This window comes from Rattus rattus, chromosome 6 (assembly GCF_011064425.1).
Source record: "Rattus rattus isolate New Zealand chromosome 6, Rrattus_CSIRO_v1, whole genome shotgun sequence".
NCBI lineage: Eukaryota > Metazoa > Chordata > Mammalia > Rodentia > Muridae > Rattus > Rattus rattus.
Window position 1 is genome coordinate 18,094,920 of NC_046159.1, and position 27,497 is coordinate 18,122,416.

The following is a 27,497-nucleotide window of genomic DNA, read 5'->3' on the forward strand; positions in this document are numbered from 1 at the left end:
CTCCAATGATCGAGAATGGAGAAAGTGGCAGAAGTCAGTTTTATTCTAAAACCCTGGCTATTTCACTAAGAAGCATCTATGTTTTAAGACCCAAGATTATAGCATAGATATTAAAATTTAACCTCAGAGACATAGAAAATCAGTAAGAGCATTAAACAGGAGGGGTTTTTTTTCCTCCTTAGAGAAAGGATTTCATGTCTAACTTCAAACTTTTTATGGAGCTAAGGGTGACTTTGACTTCTGATCTTGCCTTGCTGACCCAGTGCTGGGGTTACAAGCGTGTGCCTCCATTCCCACCTTTGTGAAGTGTTGTTGATCAAACTCAGAGCTTTGTGCTAAACTTGTGGAAGGTAAACAAGACAGAAGAGTTCAGTTTATCGAAGGATGTATGGATCACATGCCATGTAGCTCATTACTACAAGTTATGTGAGCAGCAATACGAGGCAACACATACAGACACACACACATACACATACACACATACACATACACACACACACACACACACACACACACACACACACACACCCTATCAACATTCACAGCAGGACCAGAGGTATGGATAAAGCTTAGCTTGTTCCATTGCTTGGGATTGTACAAGAATGAGATCAAAGTGCCTGCATAGTAACATTCTTGTCTGAAGGCTATCTTGGCAGAGAACCCAATCACCCATTTGCAAGCCCTCTTGGGCAGAAATTTCTTAGTTGGCTGTAGGATTAGTTTAGTCATGCTTCTATAAAATATTCTAATTGAAATATAATTGCATAATTTTCCCTTTCCCTGTCTTGCCTCCAACCCTTCTCATGTACTCACTTCTGCTCCCTCTCAAATTTATGTGCTCTTTCTCTTTAATGGTATACATGTATGTATGTATGTATGTATGTATGTATGTATGTATGTATGTATGTGTATATCAGGGCTGACCATCATCCCTGGAGAAGATTATTTCTCTCTCTCTCTCTCTCTCTCTCTCTCTCTCTCTCTCTCTGTGTGTGTGTGTGTGTATTAACAACACACATGGTAATTCAAAAATTCAGTGACTAAACTATACCTGAACAAAAGGACAATGCCAGTAGATATGCTAACATGGAACTGGGAAGTCTCATGGGACCCCACTCCTAGACAAAGAGCTATAGGCAAGCAAAGAATGCTTATTTAAATCTTAATGATGAGCCCAGAGAGACAAAGGGAGAGGCTTCAGCACGTTCCTCCTGTGCCTGAAGTAATTTCTTGTGACCTTTACTACATTTTAGGTTACAGCTCTGAGAACATAGGCTCAAAGACATGACATTCCACTGAGGTGTGACACCTGGTGTCACAGAGCATTCTGGATCCCTTCAGGTCTTTACAGTTTCCTGGAAACATCTCTGTAAAGGTCTAAGCACAAGAGAAAAGTCCAGGTGTGGTAGTATGGTGTCACCTTTAATAGTAGGACTTGGGTAGAAAAGGCAAGAAGATCTCTGTGAGTTTGAGCTAGTCTTGTCTACCTAGTGAGTTCCAAGCCAGGATTACACAGGGAAATCATCATTATAAGTAATTTCCTGAGATTCTACTGAATCTCAGCAAAATCAAAAATTAAAAAGCCACTTTGGAAACTGAGGACTATGTCCAATCAGGACCTCACTTTCTGGCACTCACTCATTCCCCAGCAAAGAAACACTGGTAGGTAGTAGGTAAGAAGGGGCATTGGGTTTTAAAATGCCTATCTGTGATAAGCTTGTGTTGACTCTGTGGTATGGTTTTATGAACTGTGAGTAGAAACTTTAAGTGGCCAATAAGTTGGTTTTAGCATGTGCTATGTAGCCTACATAAGAAGAGAGAAAACACAAGGCTTGGCATGGAGGAGAGATACAGAGTCCTACATACACTGTCAGTATTGGTGGGTTTTCCTATGTAACTTCCTAGATACATTACCAATCCTTCTCTTATCTAACCTCTTTGCCCCACCACCTTTTTCTCTCTGGTTTATAACAAAATTCATCTATCATAGACTTTTGTATACTCAAACTCCCCCCAAAAATGTTTAGTAGATAGAGGGTCACTTTTATGAAAGCACATACAAGTGCTGGATCTGAGTTAAGAACCCCAGAACTCATAAAGCCCATTTGGTAAAAAACCTGTCCGTAATCTCAGCATTCTTTCTGTGAGATGGAGGGCAGATATAGGAGGGAATCTGTGATCTTTCAGAATAGTTATCCTGGAGCGCGCATTAGCCAATAAGAGAACTTTGCTTAATCAGCGAGAGACCTGGGTTGCCCTCTGACCTCCACTTGCACCCATGTTTTTTTACACACATACAAGCTCTCTCTCTCTCTCTCTCTCTCTCTCTCTCTCTCTCTCTCTCTCTCTCTCTCTCTGCCAACTTAACTATCCTGGATATTATAATTAATAGTAATTTTAACTATTATTTCTGAGTTTTAGTTTCCAAACTACAAAAACATGTCATTTTCCACAACATGTAAGTTCCTCTTGAAACATTACCTGAGCCAAGGACTGGATTAAAGGCTAATGCCACCACACCTGGCTATTGAAACATCATCAAACACACAATATCCTCAAACCCCAGACAAATAAGTAGATTAAGTATAAGTATTTCCCAAGATGACAGACCCAGAGACTTACTCTAGCTATTTCTACTGGCCTCATGCTCTGTATGCAAGACTTCCCCTTCCAACTCCAGCACTCAGGTCTAGCAATGGGAATCCTACATGGTTTATGTTACATGCCTAATTGCCCATCAAAACAATTAAAAGTAAAACATACTACTTATAAAAAGACACCATAGAGAGTGACAAGCTGCCTTGGTAAACCAGTAAACAGAGAAATTCGAACAATGAAGTCAAGCCGTCTGGTCCAATCACATTCCTCTCTACAAACCTAACTTGAAGAATGTGCTTCTTTGAGTTTCAAGTCCTTATCTGATTTGTCTACAGTATCTTTCCTATCATTGTCTTAGACAGTGCTCTTTTCCCTGCTGTCTGTTTCTTAGTGAAAGGTCATGAAGCACGACTGGAATTACCATTCTCCCCACCCACCAGAGACGCAGCCTAAGAATTCGTGTTAGCCAACTTTCCAATATGAAGCAAAGCCTCCCTTCCTCCTGTGATGGTTGAGTCATCCTCTGCTAGATAAGAGCAGCTATTTAAACTGCATCAGAAGCTCGCGCACTGGCAGTTGGCTGACTGAGGTCCTCGACTGTTTCAGTTTTCCATTCTTGGCATGAATTTGGAAATGGCTTTTGATGACAAGATGAAGCCTGTGAATGACCAGCCTGATCAGAAGTCATGTGGCAAGAAGCCTAAAGGTAACAGGGGTGGGTGGATGCTTATAGAGGCAGAATACCGGGCTTAGCTCAGAAATATAAATTAAATGTACTGATGAATAAGGTTAGAAGGTAAAGACATTCAAATATCAGAAGATAGAAGAGGGTAACGCCATTAATTTAGAAGGAGAGCAAGGAGGATTCAAGATAATAACTACCTGGCACTACATCTTTAGTATGGCTTTAAGTTAATGCCTTCTCCAAATGGCAGTACTCATATCATCTGCTGTCTGTAGAAAGCGAACTCAGAATCTGGAGGATTAATAAAGTCACTCTGTTTCCTTGGACAAGACAGAGTAGGGCCAAAATCATAGCAGACTCCCACATATGAAGAATCCAGTCCATAAAAAAATGGCATAAAATGCATCCATTCAGAGTACACAGTAACTGGTTTTGTGTGTTGCTGAAGTACTGCAAAAATGGGGAGTGTTTTGTTAGTTATCTAATGCAGATTTGGCATATTCAGTACAGCCAAATATACATTAGACTCTTTGTCCATTGTTTGCTTTGAAAAATTGTAGCTTGTATTTGACTATTACAGTAAACTTAATTACTTATGCTGAATAGATAACTCGATTCTGTAGAAAACTACAGGTAAAACATCTATTATTTTATAAAATCGAGAGAAAAAGACCAGGTAGTGGCAGTGCACAACTTTAAGTCCAGCACTTGGGAGGCAGAGGCAGGTCACCTGCTCTACAGGGTGAGCTTTAGGTCATCCAGGAATACACAGAGGAACCCTGACTCAGAAACAAAAAAAAAAAAAAAAAAAAAAAAAAAAAGGAACAAATTGTAAGAAGAGGAAGAAAGGCATAGTGTGTCTGTAAATAAGCCTGAAATCTCTCAGTGGGTAAGATAAGGCCGAGTGTGGTGTGATTTAATGTCTGAGTGACTGAACTAGCTCAGAGTCAGGACAGTGCTGGAGCTTGGTAGTAGACCCAGCAGCAGTGGAGCTAGCTTAGTGTGAGGAAGTGCTGGTGTTTAGTAGTAGATGTAGGAGCTAGTACCACGTGTGAATTTGCTCAACCACTCATTCATTATTTGTGCAATAAATATTGTTTTCTAACCTGACTTTTACCATAAATACGATTAGTTCTTTAAGAGTCCTGGTTAGACTATTTACTTACTGTGGTATAAGCTATATACTGAAGTTAGTGTACCAATCTTTACTGATTGACTAAACGTTGTTTTCTAATTAGAAAGCCAGTAGTGTCCTCCTCCCGCTGAGATGGGATGAAGGTGCCTTTTGATAATAGGAGCTTTGCGTCTCTCTTTCCCACGGTGGCTCAGGCAATTGGTGTTTTCATTCAAGAGTTGTGGACATACAATGTGTGATGAATACTGGGGTGGAGGGGAAGGATTTTTACACACAGATGCCTGACGCCAGCTGCCACGCTAAGGCAACTGCTTGTAAGAGATGTTCCTGTCTTCTATTACTTGTCGGCTCACCACACGAGCAGAGACAGAAATCCTTCAGCCGGAGAGTGAGCTGTCTTTCTCCCTGTCAGAATTTCTCTCTGCTTTGTATCATCTGTGGATTCTAACACAAACTAACACAGGAGAACGCAGAATATGTTTGACCATTGGCCAGCTTGGGCCCTTACTGCATTCACTCTGAAAGCTTGGTAGTCCAAGCATTTTGGCTGATGAGCATTGGATTAAAGGACTACGTTCAGAGCCAAAGGTAGTACTGCTTGCCTGATATCCCAACACTGGGGAGGCTGAGGCAAGAGGACTTCCTTCCAGTCTAAGGCCAGCCTGAGCTACCTGGTGAATTCCAGAGACGCCTGGATTAGAAAGTAAACATCATTTTGAGCAAGAACAGCATAAAACCCAAAGACCTACATTTTAAGCTTTTCTTACACGTGTGTTACCGAGTTAGTGAAACTGAAACTTTCGGTTCCTTCTTTAGAGAGAATAACATCAGTCTTCTGCTTATCTTAAACCAGATGCATTGTGTGTGATGTTTTCCTCTCGGATCTGTAATGGCTGTGGTAATCCAATGCTGGGACACGTCATTGGACAATCATGTGTCTGAGAGCTGCATGACTTGTTTTTGTAAATAAGGCAGCGTTTCCTCTGGGGATAATAGGCCACCCCTAATGTAAGTGTAAGGCAGCTATTACTAGAAGAAACTTGCTTATCAACGTTTTATTTCTAATTTCCTTTGGTCAATAACTCCAGTTCTAGGAAGCAATTTTAGAACTAAGAATTGAATAAGATATTAGGCATAGAATTTCATGAGGAAATCTCAGATCACTGACTAAAATGTTTTGTTTAACATCTAACATTTTTTTTTATGTGATGTTACTTATGAGTACCTGTGTAAAGCTAAAATAACTTATCGGGGATTGTAGCCCCCATTTTGTTTCTTAATACCTATTGGGGGTTTCTACCTCATTTATGCCTCTTTTGTTCCCAAGAAAATGATGAGGAAACACAGTAATTTATTAAGCTGTAGGCACTATGCTGGGCAGGTTCTGAGCTATTCTAATCTTTCCATGCTGTTAAAACCTACCTGAATACTCCATTTAGTTGTGGTTTGCCCTGGAATTATCTGTATTTTCATGCTAATCCCACTGCCCCCAGGACAGCTGCCTAGTCACTTACTCAGGACTTAGGTGACTTCACCAGAACCTTCTCCCCATTGAATTTGTAAAATACAGGTAAGGGGCAGGTACAGAACAGAAGGAGGCTGTCATTGGATGAGAAGGAAGGATGGGCGGGAGAGAAGTTTGAAGGAAGAGGAGGAGACTGGAAAGGAAAAGAGGAAGGGACAGGAGGAAGAGGAAGAGAAGCCGTGGCAGGAAAATATGGCGGGTGAAATTAAGATTCCACGCTGTACCTTTACAGGTTGTTACAAATGTTTTTAAAGGATGGATGTGGATTGGGCTTTGTATGTCTTGTTTAGGTGGGCAATTATATCTTATCAACTGGGCCAAAGGTTATTGTGTTGTGTGTTCTTTCATGTGTAGATTTAAGTGTAATGGAGTGTAGGGCGGCTGGTCTGGGCCACCACAGAGTTGGGATGTGTGTTTCTGGCATGGACACCTGCCTTGGGAACTAGATAGGTAGAGAGATTGCAGCCAGGCTCAGAGAGAGGCAGTGTGATATGGGATGAAGCAAAGCGTGTGAGAGGCTTTGCTGACTAAGATTAAGTTATCTAGCAGATATCTCGGGGCACTGCAGTGCCAGACCTAGCGGGATAAAAGACAGCGTTTTTATTTTATTTTTTTATATTTTTACAACACCATTTCTCGCCAAATTAGTGTCTTAGTACATCTTCTGTTGTAGTTGTCTGTCCTCAGAGCAAACTTCTCTTGGCCATGTACTCCTGGTCCACCCTGCCTAACAGCTACATTTTTCTCCTCCCTCATCTTCTTCCTTCTCCTCATAGTTCCTACCTGAGATCACCCCTACTTATCTCTAGTCCAACCTTTCTCTCTCTCCTGCCCAATCGCAGGCTACAGCCTTTTATTGTCAGATCAGAGATTATTGGGGGAGCATTCTTTACCACACATTGGTCAATATAATACCCATGTCCAGACTGCAGCCTGGTCCTGGGGCACAGAACTCAGCATCTGAATACAAGATGCACAAGACCCAACCCCTGTGTGTATGTAAACATCTCTCTTTCTGCATAGTAGATAGAGTTATTAGGCTGTGTTGAGAGGTCTTAGAAGAGCATTGTGAACAGGTGAACAACTAAAGAACAAGCTTCAGGATGAAGTATTTAGGGTCTATACCTCATACTGAATCCCAGCTGTGATTTTTTTTTCCCATGTGAGTAATTTACTTCAGTTCCATATAATCATCCATTGTTTTACCAGCACTGGAGCAGAGCCAGTGAGACTGGGGGCAGGGTGTTAAGAGATGCAGATCACAAAGCAAGCATAGACACAGACAGGATCCAGAGTCTGGCTTGACAACCTACCTGTGCCTTTTCCAATTTTCTGATTCTCCTTTCCTGCAGGGCTGCATTTGCTTTCTTCCACATGGTGGTGCCCTGCTGCTGTAACTCTGGCCATCCTTTGCCTAGTGTTATCAGTGACCCTTATTGTACAGCAGACACGGTGTAAGTATTGAAATAGGGAACTGGAGGTGGGAAATGAGGGTTATGAACACAGCATATAACAGTTCAGATCAGCCTAGCTTTATGTTCATTTTAGGCTAATATTATGTATTTATACACATTAAGTATATCATTAAATATTAATGGCCATACTGTGCTCATTCCTCCATTTGAAAGGGGAATGGGATGGGGACTGTTCACAGTAGATTGTTTTTGTTTTCCTTCATAATTTTATCGAGGAGCCTAGTTTCACCTTAGAATAATTTGGTAATAATTTGAATTTTCTAATACATAGGGTTACATCTGAGCAACCCAAGAGAAAGAGAAATCCCATTTACTTTGGTTTTGATATATTTGATTAAATGTTAAGAATCATATGGCCCCGTTAAAATAAGTAGAACACTGATAACAAAATGTCATTTGTGTTTATAACATGTAGAATATTAGAGATGCTGAGAAAGAGAAAGTAGTGAGAATAAGAACGAGAGTGGCTAAGAAGGAAAGATAATATTGTCCCTGCACCAGCCTGCATGAGCAGGTTGCTGGTCTGAATTTTTCCACCAGCCAGGGTCCAAGATATAAGGACTCAAAAGTACCATTTGCTTCCTACATGTCTAACTCATCTAACCCCTTGTAATTGGGGGAACGGGTATGTGGGACTTGAGGTCTCTCTTAATGATGGTTCAGGACAGGGGATCGCACCCAACAGCAGCAGTCAGAAGAATCTACCTTTGAGGTATCAATCACCACCCAGCAGGCTTGATCAGATTTGGCCTATAGCCTTACACTGGAAGAGAGCTGAGTTCCTAGAACCCAGTTCTTTAAATCTATTCAATTGCACAACATTCATTTAATCTCCACTCTTCTAAACTATTTATAAAAAAGAAAGAAAGGAAGGAAGGAAGGAAGAAAGAAAGAAAGAAATTTCACTGCCAACATACAGAAATTTACAAATATTTCATGGATGGTTGTCTCAAAAATGAAGGCAAATGTCAAAGTTCCTAAATAAAATTAGGAAGTCTGGCAGTGTAGACAGAGTGGGAGGAGCTATAGAGAAATTAAGCTGAATAAATTGCTGATGGCAATTTCTTCTATGAGTCAGAGTTAGGGAAAAGGTGATGACTATAGACTGTCAATATTTTATTTATTCCATTATAGTATTTCTTACTTTATCATTACTTTAAAATTTTGTATTTTACAGTTTTATGGTTTTGGGAATTTCCATTATGTACATAATGCATTTTGATCAAACACATTCCCATTTTCTCCATTTCATTTCCTCCCCACACACCCATGCCCTCTTTCCTCTGAATTTCACGTGCTCTGGTTTTCTTCTTAATCCCATTGACTCTACTTAATGCTGCCTGTATGAGTATGGTATAGGGCCCTCTGCTGGAGCATAGGTGACCTCGCAGGGGTCACATCCGTAAAGAAAACTGACTCTCCCTTTCCAGGATCCATCAATTGCCAATAGCTCCTCAACTAGAGGTGAGATTTCATGAACTAATGCGCATCCATTGTCTTAACCTTATTATTTTCATAGCTTGTACATATACATACCCATACACATATGTCATATACATATACAAACACCTACACATGCATCATATACATATAATAAACATAAACATATACACATACACATACACACAAACATCATGTTCATATACATATATACATATACACTTCATATACATATATGTCATATACATACACATACACATCATATACATGTACATATACAAATACACATGCATATATATCATATACCTACACATATGCATACATCATATACATATTCATCATATACATTACATCATATACAAACATATATACAAACATATAAACATACATACACACATATATACATATATATACACACACATATATATACACATATATATACATACATATATATATATATGGCATTCTGCATGCTGATCAAGTCCTCTGCCACTTGGGGACATCACAATCTCCCATCCCTATGCCAGAGCTACATCCCCACCCCTCCCTCTTATGCCACTAAGCTATATCTCCATCCCTCACCACTCTGCCGCTAGGCTATTCTGTCATCTCTCAAGAAAACATAGAACTGTGGCAACTTTTTTTTCAGAAATATATGCAAGATCACTAAAAAAATTACAAAAAAAATTCAATTTTGAAAACTACAGTTAAATAACATTTAAATCCACAAATTGTGAATAAGCATGGGCCATTTTTTAGAAGTCATTCAAGTGCATTTAGACCTCCATTATTGTTCAAGTTCATCAAACGTTTCTGTCAACACTCATCTGTGTCAAGATAGATTGTTTAAGTTGCTGTCTTAATTTCATGGACATCCTGGGGCAGCATACATATTGGACAGGCTAGGCTGACTTTTAATTCTCTCTGGTTTAGTACTCCAGGTATCTGACCTCCTAAAGAAATACCAAGCAAACCTTACTCAGCAGGATCATATCCTGGAGGGGCAGATGTCAGCCCAGAAGAAAGCAGAAAATGCTTCACAAGAATCAAAGAGGGAACTGAAGGAACAGATAGACACCCTCACCTGGAAGCTAAACGAGAAATCCAAAGAGCAGGAGAAGCTTCTGCAGCAGAATCAGAATCTTCAAGAAGCCCTGCAGAGGGCTGTGAACGCTTCAGGTACAGGGGAGGGCCAGTGAAGAGGACTGGTGGGTGTTCTGCTCTGTTAGAAGTATGTAGCACAGCACACATATGTCAAGCATTCAGAGTGCCCTACACAAGCTCCCTGTGACTGCCATTTTCACCCTGGCCCATGGGAAGCCTGGTAATCATTGGAATTGAGCTGTTGGAGCTCTCCTCATGGCCATTAAGTTTTCTGTCTTCTTTCTTTCAAATGCTAGCTTTGAGGTTTGGGTTGAAGCACTGTTCTGCCCCATTGTCACCTCTTGTCACAGATATGTTATTGTTTCCTTTTGAATGCATTTTAATCACTAGCCTCCCTTTCCTTGGGGTCTTCCTGTCATCGAACTTCTTTAGCCCAGCTCCTTTGTTAGCTTCATTCTGACCCTGTTTCCTTAATGGAGACTGCATCTGTCTAAGTAGAAGCAGTAGAGGTCAGCTGACTGAAGACTGAAGTGGATACTTCAGATGGAACAAAAATAAGAGGTTTGGAAAGTGAGTTTATATAGGAACTGAGATGGCTTCATCTATTTCAAGGGATTAAGAACCTAGGGAGCAGAGGAAAAATTGATTGTGCTGACAACCTTTGTTCTGTTAGAGATTGTTACTGCATTTCTGCAATATTGATCTTTTCAGCAGTACAATCAATGAGGTATGTGCTTCTAAGTACAGAATTTCTTTTACTACCATGTCCCTTCTCAGGAAGTATTTAAATAGAGCTCCATTCTCCGGATTAGCAATTAAGTGCCAGTCAAAAGCAAATTTCTCCAATGTCTTGCTTATGTGGCTAACACTTTAAATTGCAATTTCTTTGAATATATGTATAATAATGAGATAGGTGACCATTCCTTCATGGTATAGACAAAAATATTGTGAGCAGGATAGTTTTCAATAATGATGTGAATGGTTTGATGTAAAGTTACTCGGTTTACAAGTCTTGACAGACCCAGAATTGGTGCATGCCTTTAGTCATAACTGGGGAGACAGAAGCAGGAAGATCTCAGAGTTCAAGGCCAGTGTGGTCAACATGGGGACATCAAGTCACGGCTAGCTACATGGAGAGATCAAATAAATAAATAAATAAATAAATAAATAAATAAATAAATAAATAAATCCTTTCTATATGAATAGGGTTATTTCAATTTGCAAAAGTAGACAGAATTTTTGTGATGAATTGACCTTTGATTTAGTTTAAAACATTTATTTAATTTTCCTATGGAGAGACCTTTCAATAAAGTGAAGTGATTCACCACTTCAAACCAGGTTTAAGGGAAGAAGGCTTAAATATCAAGGATGGGAGTGCTTACATACACAATGGAAATCCCAACCAATGGTTTGCTTCACAGGTGCAGCTGTGAAAAGGTTTAAGTTTATCAGCTATAAATAGCGTGGGATTCAATGTGTGTCAAGACCATGGAGAACCCTCATTCACAGGACAGAGATGAACTATGGATCAGACATGGAACTCACATCTCTCTTTCTGGCAGCTATTCTCGGTCTTGTTCTCCATTCCTTCTGATGCTAGATATAGTCAATTAATAGAGACCGCAGACGAAAGCTTTGATCATATGGCTTCAAATAAAAGTCTCGTAAAAATATTATAATACTGAAATTCCACATGAAAATATGAAGCGAGTTTTCTCAAATTTGAGGAAGGTTTTACCTGTCCTACTAATAGATCTGTTATGGTTTACTTGGAAGCTAAGGTGATGCAAGGCTCTCATAGGAATATGTTCAATAATTAGCGACAGAATTAGTGGTCCTTCTCAATCTTTATCTCTTCAAATAGCTTGATGAAAATGTTTGTAGGACACCAGATCCTGAACCTCTAGCAAGTCTAGAGTCCATAGGACACTTCCTCAATTAGTCCATCCACAAAGATATCTAAGAGAAAGTGTGCTCAGTGACTGTATTAGGTTCTGAAGAGGAGGAGAAGCAACAGGATGACTATATATTTAAAGGGTATTTATTTATTAGGTTGGTTTACATAACATGTCAGGAGAGTCCAACAATAGTTGCGTTGCACTGGATGGGTGAAGAATTTGGGAATTGATAAACTTGCCTGCAGAACAAATGTCCATTAGCACAAAGCAAAGTTCTCTTCTCCCTCCTTGTCACTGTGTTGACACAGGAAGGGGATGCCCACATTTAGTTCTCAGATAATGTGATTAAGAAACATCATCACAGGCATGTCCAGCAGTCTGGTGTTTACTCCATTCCAGATCTAAATAAGTTGACAGCCAAGGTTTATCAAAAGACATTAAGTACACATTCAACATTAGGTTTAAATTCCTAACTTCTAGATCTTTCAAATGAAGATGACTGTTGGAGTTTATCTCTGAGTTTCACAATGGTAAGATGAGTTCAGATGTGCAAAGTACTTCCAACAGTCTGTTCAATTGGTAAATAATATTTGTACTCATTAACTTTTGTATGTATTAGTAGATATTTCTATATGCTGTATCATTTTCCACATACATATACACACACAAAGAAATGTAGTTGACTTTAATAGAGTCCATATAGGCATGCCTCTCACTTTGCCATAACATAGGCAAGGTGTCTAAGACCATTTCTTGAGTTAAAAAAAAAAACTTGATTTGTTCAAACTTAAGTACTATAATGGGGCTAGGATAATTATAAGGAAAGTTCACATTTAGTTTCTGCTTTTATTATTCTACACACTTCCTACTTTATCATTTAGGTACCTAAATTTAATTTTCTGTACTTTTAAAAATTTTTTTGTTTATTTTGAATAGATTGTCACTCTGCTCCTCAGGGTGGCCTGGAAATCATTTGTATCATATTAGCCTTGAATTACACATGGAAATCCTCCTGCCTTAGTCTCTTGAGTGTTGAGATGGCAGACAAGAGCTACCGTTTTAGGGTTATGTTTGTCTCCCTGATGGACCTTGCTTCTCTAAAATTACCAGGTATATTTGTGCTACAATGAAAATTGAATTTTTTAATGTAACTTTTCTTAAGGACACTTTCCCATTTTGCTCACAATGTAGAGGAGTCCGAGAGGGAATTGAAGGAACAAATAGACATTCTCAACTGGAAGCTGAATGGGATATCCAAAGAGCAGAAGGAGCTTCTGCAGCAGAATCAGAACCTCCAAGAAGCCCTGCAGAAAGCTGAGAAATATTCAGGTACAGGGGAGGCCTGGTGCGTGTTTGGCTCTGTTAGAATTAGGTTTAACAAAACCAGCACAGCACACATGTGCCAAGCATTCAGAGTGCCCTACACAAGCTCCCTTTGAATGCCATTTTCACCCTAGCCCATGGGAAACCTGGTAACCATTGGAATTGAGTTGTTGGAGCTCTCCTTCTCATGGCCATTAAGTTTTCTGCCTTTTTTCTTTCAAATGCTAGCTTTGAGGTTTGGGCTAAAGCACCGTTTGTCCCATTGTCACCTCTTGCCACAGATATGTTATTGTTTCCTTCTGAATGCATCTTAATCACTGGCCTCCCTTTCCTTGGGGTCTTCCTGTCATTGCAGTTCTTTAGCTCAGCTCCTGTGTTAGCTTCATTCTGACCCTGTTTCTTTTATTTATTTATTTATTTATTTATTTATTTATTTATTTATTTATTATTATTAACTTGAGTATTTCTTATATACACGAAAGGTTATTCCTTTTCCCGGTTTCGGGCAAACATCTCCCCCCCTCCCTTCCTTATGTCCCCTCCCAACCCCTCCCCCATTGCTGCCCTCTCCCAACAGTCTAGTTCATGGGGTTCAGTCTTAGCAGGACCCAGGGCTTCCCCCTTCCACTGGTGCTCTTACTAGGATATTCATTGTACTATTTATAGGTCAGAGTCCAGGGTCAGTCCATGTATAGTCTTTGGGCAGTGGCTTAGTCCCTGAAGCTCTTTTTGGCAAATGGGGTCTCTGAGCTCCCTTCAAGCTCTTCTAGTTCTTTCTCTGATTCCTTCAACGGGGGTCCTGTTCTCAGTTCAGTGGTTTCCTGCTGGCATACGCCTCTGTATTTGCTGTATTCTGGCTGTGTCTGACCCTGTTTCTTAAATGGGCACTACATCTGCCTAAGTGTAAGCACTGGATGTCAACTGACTTAGGTAGATACCTCAGGATGATCAGAAGGAAGAGGTCTGGAAAGTGGGTTTATATAGGAGCTGAGACAGTTTCATCTGCCAAAGGGATTCAGAACCTGATTTGAGAATGTAATGCACTATTGAGCTTTTCTGCAGTGTAAGCAATGAAGTATATGCTTCCAAGTACAGAGTTGAGTGTTATGGAGTCTCTTTTCCTACAATGTCCCTTTCTAAGAAGTGCTCAAATGAAGGTTCCATTCTCAGAAATAGCAAAATTAAATGACAGTCAAAAGCAAATGTCTCCAATGTCTTGCTTAGGTGGCTAACAGTTTAAACGTGAGTTTCTTTGAATATAGATTAAATAATAATGATATTGATAGCTATCCCTTCAAATTATATACTAAAATATTGAGAGTAGGATAGAGTTTATCAATACTAAAGGTGAGTGGTTTGATGTAAAGTTACTCAGTTTATAAGTCTCTTCAGGCTGAGCATGGCTGAACACACCTTTAATCCTAACAGGAGAGATAGAAGCAGGCAGATGTCCTAGTGCAAGGTCAGCCTTGTCTACATAGCAAGTTCTAGCCATGGCTACAAGGGAAAAAACCAGAGAGATGGGAGAGAAAAAAGGAGGAGGAGGAGGAGGAGGAGAGGAGAGACAGAGACAGAAAAGGGGAAGTGAGGAAGAGGAAGGGAGAGAGGGAAGGAGGGAGGGAGACTTTTAACAGAAAAGGAATAATTTAGATTTACAAAACTAAATAGAAAGATTTAGACAAATTGACATTTGACTAGTATCAAATTATAGATTTATTTCTCTAGGGAAATATCTTCCAATAAAATAAATAAAACAAAATAAAATAAAGGAACTCGATACTCAAATAAGGTTTAAGGGAAGGAGACTTAATATCAAGGATGGGGATGTTTACACACACAGATGATTAAGGTCTGTTTCTCAGATGCAGCCATGAAACCGTTTATATTTATCAGCTCTAGATTGCATTGCATGGGATTCAATCTGTCTCAGGACCATGGAGAACCCTCAGGGATGCCGACCATGAACTGTGGATCAGACACAGAACTCACATGGTTCTTTCTGGCAGATATTATAGGCTTTGCGATCCATTCATTCTAATGCTAGATATAGCCAATTAGTAGAGACCACAGATGCACTCTTTGATCATATGTCTTCAGAAAACGTGTAATAAAAATATCATAATACTGAAATCCCATGTGGAAAACGAGGCTAGTTTTCTTCAATTTGAGGAAGTTTTATTTGTCTTACTAACAGATCTGGTATAAAATACTTGGAAGCTAAGGAGACGCAAGGTTATCAGAAGAATAGTTTCTACATTCAGCATCAGAACTGATTGTCTTTCTTAATCATTATATAGGAAAATAGTTTGATGAAAATGGCAGGTTCCCTGTAGACCCCCAAATCTTGAATGTCTAGCATGACCTGAATCTAGCATGTCTAGGTCCCACAGAGGAATATTTCCTCAATTAGTTCACCTTCAAAGTCATTTGAGAGGAAGTGTGCTCTAGTGAATGTATTAGGATCTGAAGAGGAACAGAAGCAGCAGGATGACAATATATTAAAAGGGGGTTTATTAGGTTGGAGAGTCCATCAAGGATAGGTGGAAAAATTGGCAGCTGAATACTCGGTGATGGCTGGAAGTCTCACCTGTCATTGTCTAGCATTGAAAATCCAGAACTTCTTTGAAGAACTACTTATCTTTAGTCTATTTTAGAAGTCAGAAGAAGCAGATTCTAATATCAGTAAAAGAATGCACCCATGGTATTGATAAGCTTGCCTACAAAGCAAATGTTCATTAGCACAAAGCAAAATCCCCTTGTGCCCTGTTTTTGTGTTGACACAGTAAGGGGGCGTCCATACTTAGAGGAGGTTTTCCCACTTCAGAAAATCTCATTGTGAAACTGTCTCACAGGAACAGCAGTCTTGTTGGTAGCCCATTCCAAACCCAAATAAGTTGACAACCAAGGTTTATCAAAAGACATTAAATACACACTGAATATGAGGTTCAAACTCCTGACTTCTTGATCTGTCAAATGAGGATGATTGGTGGAGTTTATCTCTGAGTTTCACAATGATTAGATGAGTTCACATATGCAAAGTACTTTCAACAGTTTGTGCAATTGGCAAATAATATTTGTGTTTATTAAATTTTGTATGTGTTAATAGGTATTGCTATAAGCTGTATTATATATTTTACACACACATACACCATACACCCACACAAAGAAATGTAGTTGATTAATACAGTATATATAGGCATGCCTTTCTCACTTTGCCACAATATACACAAGGTGTCTAGACCAATTCTTTGGTCCAAAAACTGATTCGTTTATATTTATATACTAAAATGGGTCTGGGCATATTATGAAGAAAGTTCATGTTCTGCTTAAGATTTTTGTATGCACTTTCAACTTTAGTTTCTGCTTTCATTATTCCAGAATCTTCTAATCTTATTGTTTATGAACATGTTTTCATTTTGTGTAGGTCTGTTTGATTTTTTGATGTTTCATTTTGTTTGTTTGTTTGTTTGTTTGTTTGTTTGTTTTAGATAGATTCTCATTTTGTAGCCCAGGTTGGCCTGGGAATCATTATTTAGATCAGATTGGTCTTGAACTCATGGAAATCCTCCTGCCTTAGTCTCTTGAGTGCTGAGATTACAGGCAAGAGCCACCACATTAGGCCTACATTTGTCTTCTTGATGAAGCTTACTTCTCTAAAATTATCAGGTTTATTTGTAATACAGTGAAAATTGAATTTTTAATGTAACTCTTCTTAAAGACTTTTTCCCACTTTGCTCACACTCTAGAGGAGTCCCAGAGAGAACTGAAGGAACAGATAGACACCCTCAGCTGGAAGCTAAACGAGAAATCCAAAGAGCAGGAGGAGCTTCTGCAGCAGAATCAGAACCTCCAAGAAGCCCTGCAGAGAGCTGCAAACTCTTCAGGTACAGGGCGGGCCTGGTGGGTCTTCAGCCCAGTCTTATTTAGATTTAACAAAACCAGCACAGCACACATATGCCAAGCATTCAGAGTGCCCTACACAAGCTCTCGGTGACTGCCATTTCCACCTTAGCCCATGGGAAGCCTGGTAACCATTGAAAATGAGTTGTTGGAGCTCTCCTTCTCATGGCCATTAAGTTTTCTGCCTTTTTTCTTTCAAATGCTAGCTTTGGGGTTTGAGCTGAAGCACAGTACTGTCCCATTGTCACCTCTTGCCACAGATATGTTATTGCTTCTGTCTGAATGCATCTTAGTCACTGGCCTCCCTTTCCTTGGGGTCTTCCTTTCATTGCAGTTCTTTAGCCCAGACCCTGTTTCCTAAATGAGGACGACATCTGTCTAAGTACAAGCAGTGGAGGTCAGCTGACTAAAAACTTATATGGATACTTCAGACTGAACAAACATAAGAGGTTTGGGAAGTGGGCTTATATAGGAAGTAAGATGGTTTCATCTCTCTCAAGGGATTAAGAATCTAGGGAGCAGAGGAAGAATAACAGTATGCTGACAACCTTTGTGCCATCGGAGATTGTTACTGCATTTTTACTACATTTCTGCAATATTGGTATTTTCTGCAGTGTAAGCAAAGAGGTGCATGCTTGTAAGTACAGAGTTAGGTGTGACGGAGTCTCTTGCTACCATGGCCCTTCTTAGGAAGTGCTCAAATGAGGACTCTATTGTGAGGATTATCAGTTGTCACTCAAAAGAGAACTTCTCCAACATCTTGTTTGTGAGGCTAACATTTTAAACGTGCCGTTTCTTTGGAAAAGGATTACATAGTGATAATATTGATTGACATTCCTTCACTATGTAGACAAATTTTTAAGATTAGGGTAGATTTTAGCAATAATGATGATGAGTGGTTAGATGTAGAGTTACTCCGTTTATAAGTCTTTTCAGGCTCAGGACGAAAGGGCATGAAATGCTGTGTCTTTTATCCCAACTGGAGATACAGCAGCAGGTAGGTTTCTGAGTTCAAGGCCAGCCTAATCTTCATAGCAAGTTTTAGGTGTGGCTACAGGAAGAGATTAATTGAATAAATAAATAGATGTCTGTACGGTGTAAATGGAATTAAAATTTGCAAAAGTAAACATTAAGGTTTTGACAAATTGACCTTCAACTTGTGTCAAACATATATTTAGTTTCTCTAGCAGGGGGTGGAGGACTTTTCCATAAATTAAATGGATCCAATATTTCAAAACGATTTTTAAGGGAAGAAGGATTAAATATCAGAGATGGGAGTATTTCCATACACAGGCAGCCAAAATGCCAGCCAACGGTTTGTTTCACAGACGTAGTAGCAAAACAGTTTACATTTGTCACCTGAAAACAGTTTGGGATTCGTCTGTGTCACGACCATGAGAAGCCTTCTCTCAGAGATGCCAGAATTGAACAACAAGTCAGATACAGAGTATACATATGCCCTTCTGGCAGATATATTGGTCTGGTTTTACAGTCCTTTAAATGTTAGATACGACCAATTAGTAGCAATCCCAGATGCATGTTTTGATCATGTGACTTCAAGAAATCCCATGTGGAAAGATGAGGTTTTTCTCAAATTTGAATAAGGTTGTACCTGGCCTACTAACAGATCTGGTATGATTTACATGGAAGCAAAGGAGAAGCAGGTTCTACATAGGCTAGATTTCCTTTTTTACATCTAGCATCAGATTTGGTGGTCCCTTTTTAATCTTTATCTATGAATATAGATTGATGTAAATGGCAGGTTCCCTGTAGGCTCTTAAACCCTGAAACAGCAAGTCCAGAGCCCAAAGAGGAATATTAACTCAATTAGTTCATCCACAAAGACATTTGAGAGGAAGCGTCTTATAGTGGATGTATTGGGTTCTGAGGAAGGGACAGAAGCAGTGGAATGACTATATATTTAAAGGGCATTTATTGGTTTAGTTTACATAATATGCCTGGAGAATCCAACAATGCTTATCTCATACTGGATGGGTAGAGAATTTGGAAGTTGATCAACTAGTGAAGTTGGTTATCTGACTTGTCATTGTCTGGCACTGACTTTCTAGAATATCCTTGAAGAGCTACTGATCTTCAGCCTATTTTGGAAGCCAGGAGAGGTTGATTCTAATATCAGGGAAGGAATGCCACTATGGGATTGATCAACTTGCTGTAGAGTTAATGTCCATTAGCACAAATTCTCTTCTCCCTCCTTGTCTCTGTGTTGACACAGGAAGGTGATGCCCACATTTAGTTCTCCCAAGTTCAGATAATCTGATTAAGAAAATCTCTCACAGGCATGCTCAGAAGCCTGGCCTTTAGTCCATTCCAGATGCAGATAAGTTGGCAACCAAGGTCTATCAACAGACATTAAATACATATGCAGCATTAGGTACAAATTCCTGACTTCTTGATCTGTCAAATGAAGATGATTAATGGAGTCTGTCTCTGAGTTTTACATATACAAAGTATTTCGAACAGCTTGTGTACTTGGTAAATAATATTTGTATTCATTAATTTATATGTAATACTGGGATATTGTTATGTGCTATATAATGTTTTTACACACACACACACACACACACACACACACACACACAGAGTAATGTTGTCAGTTTTAAAACTACATATAGAAGCATGCCTTTCTCACTTTGGCATAATGTAGACCAAGTGTCTAACCATTTCTTCAGTCCAAAAAACCTGATTTGTTTACACTTGCAAGTGCAATGGCCTAGACTAACCACGAAGAACATTGCACATCCCACCTTAGACTCATATGTGCCCTTTGAACTTTTCTTTTTGCTTTCACTATTCTAAACTCCTTCTACTTTATCATTTATATAAATATTTTGTTTTGTAGTTTTGTTTCTTTTTTATTGTTAGTTTTAGATGGATTCCCACTCTGTAGCCCAGGTTGGCCTGGGACTCACGAATTAGAACAGATTGGCCTTAAACCCATGGAAATCCTCTTGACTTAGTCTCCTGAGTGCTACCATATGAGGCCTTCATTTGTGTTTCTGATGAAGCTTACTTGTATAAAATTATCAGATGGATTTGTTCCACAACAAAAATTTAAATACAATGTAACTCTCCTTAAGCATTTTCTCTCCCCTTTTGTCACAATGTAGAGCAAAAGGCAATTCCTTGTGTGTCAACATCACAACCATGTTACTATTGACCATGCTGATGGTCTGGGAGTTCTCAGTGCATAGATATTGACACCTTCATCTACTGCCTTCTCCCGGACTGACTTTGCTGGATTCCTTACAAAATTTTGCTGCTAGGAACCTCTTAGTTTCTGAAGTTAAGAATCCTCATTTTATATCAATACTACATTCTCCCTAAAGCAAACTTGTTTCAAAGAATGCAGTCCACTGTGCAAAGTTAAATTTTCTTACACACACACATGTTTTAGGAAGGAAAAATTAATTGTAATGGCATAGGTTTCTTAACTGAAATATTAATTTAACATAAACTAGTATGATGTTCTCAATTGGCTAGTCAGCATGGTTCTGTCTAGCTCTCAAAGTCACATGAATGCTTTATATGCAAACACAGGTGTCTGCAAACTCATCTCATTTCACAAACCACATTGGGGACTATATTGGGTAACACAGGGATAAAAGAAGGAGACGAAGTAGCGAAACCTAATACTGTTACTCAGAGAAATGGAGCTGTTAAATGCATGTCTGACTTTATAATAACAGAATTGCCAGTGGTCATCCATTTCTTTAACTCTCCTTTTCAACATTTCTAATATAACTTTTAAAAAATCAAATTCCAAATTTGTATACTACTCTATGTCTCCAAAGATGGGAAATGAAATGCTAAATGGAAAGATTTCTAAAGGATGGATTACTAAAATCAGAATGCCTTATCTCTTTTTATTCAAAAGTATATATAGTTGAAGAATGCAACACACACACACACACACACACACACACACACACACACACACACACACACACACCTATATATGGGAAGTAAAGACTCTGGCCATTCTGGTTTCTGTAGAATTTGGATAACTTTCTAAGGAAGAATTGAAGAAGTGTTTTTACTCAGAACTCATCCATTATATGCTAACACTTCCTAGGTCCCTGTCCACAAGACTGGATCTGGCATAAAGAAAACTGTTACCTCTTCCATGGGCCCTTCAACTGGGAAAAAAGTCGGGAGAATTGCCTGTCTTTAGATGCCCAGTTACTACAAATTAGTACCACAGATGATCTGGTGAGTTCTTTGGGGTGATGGTGATGGATTATGGATTGATAAAAGAAAATGAAGGCTTAAGAGTTTGGGGTAGTTTCTTAGTCATGTTTTTGTTCTTTGGCTTTTTGTTTGTTTTGTTTTCATTTTTGTTTTATTTTTGTGAATAGATGCCATGGCTATGGCAACTCTCTTTTTTTTCTTTTATTGGATTTTTTTATCTAATATTTTAAATATTATCTCCTTTCCTGGTTTCCCCTCTGGAAACCCACTATCCCATCCTCCCTTCCCATGTTTCTATGAGGGTGCTCCCTCATCCACCTACCCACTCCCACCCACCTCCCTGCTGTGACATTTCCCTACACTGGGGTATCAAGTCTTGAGAGGACCAGGGGCCTCTCCTCCTATTGATGACCAACAAGATTGTCCTCTGCTACATATGTGGCTGGAGTCATAGGTCCATCCCTGTATACTCTTGGGATGGTGGTTTAGTGTCTGTGAGCTCTAGGGGGTTGATATTGTTGTTTTTCTTAGGGGGTTGCAAACCTCTTCAGCTCCTTCAGTCTATGGAGACTTCACATCCTATATGCCCAAGGCCAACTATGCAATCTGATGGTATTTTCTCTCTCAAACAAATGTTACTCCCTGTGGTAATTTGAATGAAAATAGTCCACATAGTCTCATAGGGAGTGGTATAATTGGATGTGTGCCCTGTTGGAAGAATTTTGTCACTAGGGGTTGGCTTTGAGGTTTCAGGAACTCAAGTCAGGTCTAGTGTCACTCTCTTCCTGCTGTCTGCATATCTAGACACAGAACTCTGAGTTCCTCTACAGCACCATGTCTGCTTGTGTGCAGCCATGTTTCCCATATGATGACATAGAACTAATCCTCTGAACTGTCAGCCAGCCCAAAATAAATGCTTTCCTTCCACAAATGGTGCTGGTTCAACTGGGGTCAGCATGTAGTAGAATGCAAATCGATCCATTCTTATCACCTTGTGCAAAGCTCAAGACCAAGTGGATCAAAGATCTCCACATAAAACCAGATACACGCAAACTAATAGAAGTGAAAGTGAGGAAGAGACTAGCATTTCACTAAATCACCGAGGGATATTGGAGAACTTTCTGCTACTTAGTTTGATGAATCTAAAACTTAGAGTGTTGTCTTTCCACAGAACTTCGTCTTACAAGCAACTTCCCATTCCACCTCCCCATTTTGGATGGGATTACATCGGAAGAATCCCAACCACCCATGGCTATGGGAGAACGGCTCTCCTTTGAGTTTTCAATTGTAAGTCTACTACTGCTCTTGGTGGTCATTTTGAGTGTTCTATTTCTGTCTGGACCTGTTTTGAAGTCCCTGTCACATTCCACCTATGTCCTCTTCTTGTCAGAATGAACAGTGGTAAATACACTAAAATCACAAGAGGGTTTGTAATTTGCCCCTTCCTACCTTGCCGGCATTTTCTTTCCCATTACTGCTGATTTCAAGCTTTGAGATGTGGTTGATTTCTAACATAAAGATAATATGTGTCCTGTTTTCTTGTTTTTTCTTTCCGCCTGCAGCTTTAGGACCAGGGGCGTTTCTTTACAGATGTACTCATCAGGCACCTGTGCATATATTCAAGGAGGAGTCGTGTTTGCTGAAAACTGCATTTTAACTGCATTCAGCATATGTCAGAAGAAGGCAAATTTATTGCTAACTCAGTGAAACTAAAGATTCTGGAGAAGAACAGGAGAAGACCTTTGACTGTTGTTTTGAAATTTAAGCTATCCTTTCTTGGGTGTAAAACATGTGGCCTTGACAGCTGTCAGTTACTTTCTAACTGCAGTTCACCTCAACAGAGACAAAGACCAGAAGCAAAAAACCGGGGGTCCAGCTGATGGCATCTTTGTATCAAAAGTTGTGAATTCAATTGTTTATCCATGTACACTGGCCTGGCCCCTCCCAAGACTCCCAACCAACCTGCAATCCTTTTTTTCTTTCTTGTTTTAAATGATGCCTCCTATCTGACCTGGGGGATGCTTTCTGCTCAATTTCCTCTACCTCAGGTATGCCTTCTGTTGCTGCATGAAAGACAGAATGTAGAAAACCTTCTTCAAGTGCAGGCAGAGGGCTCAAAGTTAAAAACGTGCCTAAGAAATAGCATGCAAAGAAACAGAACTGGAAAAGCTACACTGTAAGCAGGAGCTCATGGCCTCTAAAAAGCTATGGCTTGATCTTCACGACTGGGGTCCATCTCCAGACTGCACCATTTACACATTTATGTTTTTTTTATTTTATTTTTATTGTGTGTTTATGGATATTTTGCCTATATATATCTCTGTGTACCACGTGAGTGTCTCCATTCAGAAGAGGGCATCAAATTCTCTGAAACTGGAACTGCAGATGGCTGTAAGCTACTACATAGATGTGAAGAATTGAATTCATGTCCTCTGAAAGAACAGTACTCTTAACCATGAGCTATTTCTCTAGGTCCCATGATCATTTCTTGTATCAGCTATTTCTTCACTTTTGCTCTACCAAAGAACAGAGCTTAAAACAGTATTTTATAAAGCCATAGAATACGGCCCCAAAACAAAACTAGAATTTTTCCCTTAAATTACATACTTTGTAGACAGTCTCTCCTTGACCCTGTCATGCCATGCTATGACTTAGAAACATACATGACCAAAATGGGTGAAACTCAGTTGAAGAACAAGTTCTTAGAATCACCTGAGCTGGGTATAAAAATATTGTTCTATGGGAACAGATGGATTTAGAAATATCTATTATCAGGGCCTCCATCATCCCCACAAGTCACAGACTCTTCCATTTCAAAGGAAGCTTTCCATTATGCTAGAGGTAATATAGCATATATGTCGTGTGTATGAGTGTGTATTTGAGTGTGTGAGTGTGTGTGTTCATATGCTAGATACGTCCTTGAGAAGATGAGACATCGGCAGCTTTGTGTGTAATGAATTTGCAATAATCCAAATTTGTAAGTAGTTTCCATGGTTCCTTATAGTGATGACATCACCACAGCCAAGATGATAAGCATACCTGTTGTTTCTGCCCCTTTCCAATGCTTCCTCCCTAGAACAAACACCAATCTGTTGTCAGTTGGCATTTCATAGAGTTTATAATCTTGTTTTTAAGAGAGAATCTCATTATATAGTTCTGACTGCCCTGGAACTCACTACACAGACCAGCCTGGCCTCCACCTTCCAGAGTTCCTCCTGCCTTTGACTCACAAGTGCTAACACTGAAGGAGTGCACCACCATGTATGGCTCATGCAGTTTATGTGAATGGAATAGTATAACACATCCAGATTTTCTCAGTCCAGTTTCTTCCACTTGGTGCTATTATTTTGGTATTCATACGTCTCTGCCTCAGTGTTTGTATCAGTTCTTCAATTTTTTTTTTTAAATGTTGATCATTCCCCTGGTGGGTACATATTGTCATTTTTATCTGTGTATTTGTTGATGTCATTTGGGTTGTTTTTGTTTGGGGTCACCTACAAATAAAGCTGCTATGAATGCCCATGGACGATTCTGGTTTCTCAGGTAAGCACCTCTGAGTGTGACACTTGGGTCATTCAGTGTGCAAATATATGGTTGGCCATGTTAACCATTGCTTTTTGAAATTTTTAATTTTTTAAAAAATTAGTCGACTTTACATCTCAACTCCAATTTCCTTCCCTCCTCTCCTCTCAATCTTCACCCACCTCCCTCTCCTACCCCCATCCACTCTTCCCTTTCTCTTCAGAAAAGAGGAGGCTTCCCACAGATGTCAACCAGCCTTAGCGTATCAAGTTGCAGTAAGAATAGGTTTATCTTCTTCTATGAAAACCTTAATTTTTAGACTTATCACTGTATATGCAGTATTTTGTTTGCATGTATGTATTGGTACCACGTATATGCCTAATACCAGAGGAAGTCAGAAGAGGGCATTGTATCTTCTGAGACTGGAATTACAGACATTTTTGAGCCATCCCACAGACTCTGGAAATTGAACCCAGGACTTCTGGAAAGTTAGGCAGTGCTCTTAACCCCTGAACCATCTCTTCAGGCCCTATAGCAATTTTTATTGATACGTAACTGTGTATAATTGCACTTTTGGTTTGAAGTTCTTAAATGGCAAATAGTCTTGGATTTATTTTCATGTTATCATTTACTGTCTGTACATTTTCTGTAATGAAATAACTAAGCACATCTTTTGAGAATTTTATTTTCTTACATTTTAAATCTGAAGGATTTACATACATACTGGAGAATTAAAAAAAAAGCCTAATGTGGAACAAGAATGTTTGTTTTCATTATAGTTCATCTTTTTTTTATTGGTTATTTTATTTATTTACATTTCAAATGTTATCTCCCTTCCCAGTTTCCCCTCCACAAGCCCCCTATCCCCTCCTCCCTCCCCGCTGCATCTATAAGGGTGCTCTCCCACCTGTCCTCCCACTCTGCCTCAGTGGCCTAGCATTCCTATGTCCTGGGTCACCAAACCTCCACAGGACCTTGGGGCTCCCCTCCAGTGATGCCAGATAAGGCAATCCTTTGCTACATATTCAGCTGGAGCCATGAGTACCCCCTGTGTACTTTGGTTGGATGGTTTTGTACCTGGGAGCTTTGGTGGGTCTGGTTTGTTGATATTGCTGTTCTTCCTATGGAGTTGCAAGCCCCTTTAGCTCCTATGGTCCTTACCCTAACTTCCCCCATTGGTGTCCCCACACTCGGTCCAATGTTTGGCTGTGTACATTCACGTTTGCATTGCTCCAGCTCTGGCAGAGCCTCTCGGGGCACAGATATACCAGGCTCCTGTTAGTAAGCACTTCTTGGCAGCAGCAATAGTGTCTGGGTTTGGTGTCAGTGGATGGGATGGATCCCTAGGTGGGGCAGTCTGTGGATGACCTTTTCTTCTGTCTCTGCTCCACACTTTGTCTCTGCATTAGGAGTTCTGGATTAATATTTTTGAGGTGGGTGGGTGGCCACATTCTTCAACTAGAGTCCGTGCTTATCCACTGGATATGGTCTCTCCAGCCTCTACCTCCCCTTTGTTGGGTATTTTGGCTAAAGTCCTCACTATTGGGTCCTGGGAAGCTATTGGGTGCCTAGCATCTGGGACTTTCTAGTGGATACCCCCAGACCCTCCTCCCCAATGCTACACACCTACAATTCTGACCCTCTTACTTCTTCCCCATATCTGAATTGCCCCGCTTTTCCCTCTCCCTACTCTCTCCCTCTCAGATCCCTCTCTCCCTCTACTTCCCAGAGATTATTCTCTTCCCCATACTGAGGAGTACTGTAGCACCCACACTTTGGTGTGATCTTTCTTCTTGGCTTTACAGAATATATTAGGCAGTGTTCCTTCTGTGTCTATTTATCAAATACTCTGAGAAGTATTGGTATTATGTCTTCTTTGAAGGTCTGATAGAATTCTTCACTAAAACCATCTGGTCCTGGGGATTTTTTGCTTGAGAGACTTTTAATGACTTTTCTACTTCCTTACAGGTTGTGGGACTGTTTAGATGGTTTATCTGAGCTGGATTTAACTTTGGTACTTGGTATCTGTCTAGAAATTTTCTTTCATCCAGATTTTCCAGTTTTGTTGAGCATTGGCTTTTGTAGTGGCATCTGATTTTTTTTTTAAAATTTCTTCAGTTTTATTTGTTATGTCTCCCTTTCCATTTCTGATTTTGTTAATTTGGATACTGTGTCTGTGTCCATTGGTTAGTCTGGTTAGGATTTATTCATCATGTTGATAATCTCAATGAACCAGCTCCTGGTTTTGTTGATTCTTTTTATAGTTCTTTTTGTTTCTAGTTGGTTGATTTCAGCCCTGAGTTTGATTATTTCCTGTCCTCTATTCCTCTCAGGTGTATTTGCTTCTTTTTGTTCTGGAGCATTTAGGTGTATTGTCGAGCTGCTAATGTATGATCTCTCCTGTTTCTTTTTGGAGCTACTCAGAGCTATGAGTTTTCCTCTTAGCACTGCTTTCAGTGTGTCCCATAAGTTTGGGTATGTTGTTCCTTCATTTTCATTAAATTTTAAAATGTCTTTAATTTCTTTCTTTATTTCTTCCTTGACCAAGTTATCATTGAGTAAAGCATTGTTTAGCTTCCATGTGTATGTGGGTTTTCTGACGTTTCATTGTTATTGAAGACCAGCCTTAGTCTGTGGTCTAAGGATGTACGGGATTATTTCAATCTTCTTGTATCTGTTGAGG

At 39.6% G+C, this 27,497-nt stretch overlaps 1 protein-coding gene across 1 annotated transcript; it reads left to right on the top strand.

Annotated features, from left to right (window-relative positions):
• Positions 1-3,140: 3,140 nt before the first annotated feature.
• Positions 3,141-25,569, top strand: Olr1 (oxidized low density lipoprotein receptor 1). Its single transcript, XM_032907357.1, has 8 exons — positions 3,141-3,304; positions 7,296-7,397; positions 9,792-10,037; positions 13,052-13,189; positions 16,930-17,067; positions 21,177-21,313; positions 22,464-22,579; positions 22,855-25,569. The coding sequence occupies exons 1-8, from the start codon at positions 3,220-3,222 to the stop codon at positions 22,997-22,999; spliced, it is 1,107 nt and encodes a 368-aa protein (XP_032763248.1). The 5' UTR covers positions 3,141-3,219; the 3' UTR covers positions 23,000-25,569.
• The last annotated feature ends 1,928 nt before the right edge of the window (positions 25,570-27,497 follow it).

Excerpts from the sequence above, each read along its gene's own strand:
- Olr1 (XM_032907357.1), top strand. The coding sequence starts at position 3,220 with ATGAATTTGGAAATGGCTTTTGATGACAAGATGAAGCCTGTGAATGAC. Across the intron at positions 10,038-13,051 it reads GAGGGCTGTGAACGCTTCAG|AGGAGTCCGAGAGGGAATTG; the intron begins GTACAGGGGAGG and ends CTCACAATGTAG. Across the intron at positions 17,068-21,176 it reads GAGAGCTGCAAACTCTTCAG|GTCCCTGTCCACAAGACTGG; the intron begins GTACAGGGCGGG and ends AACACTTCCTAG.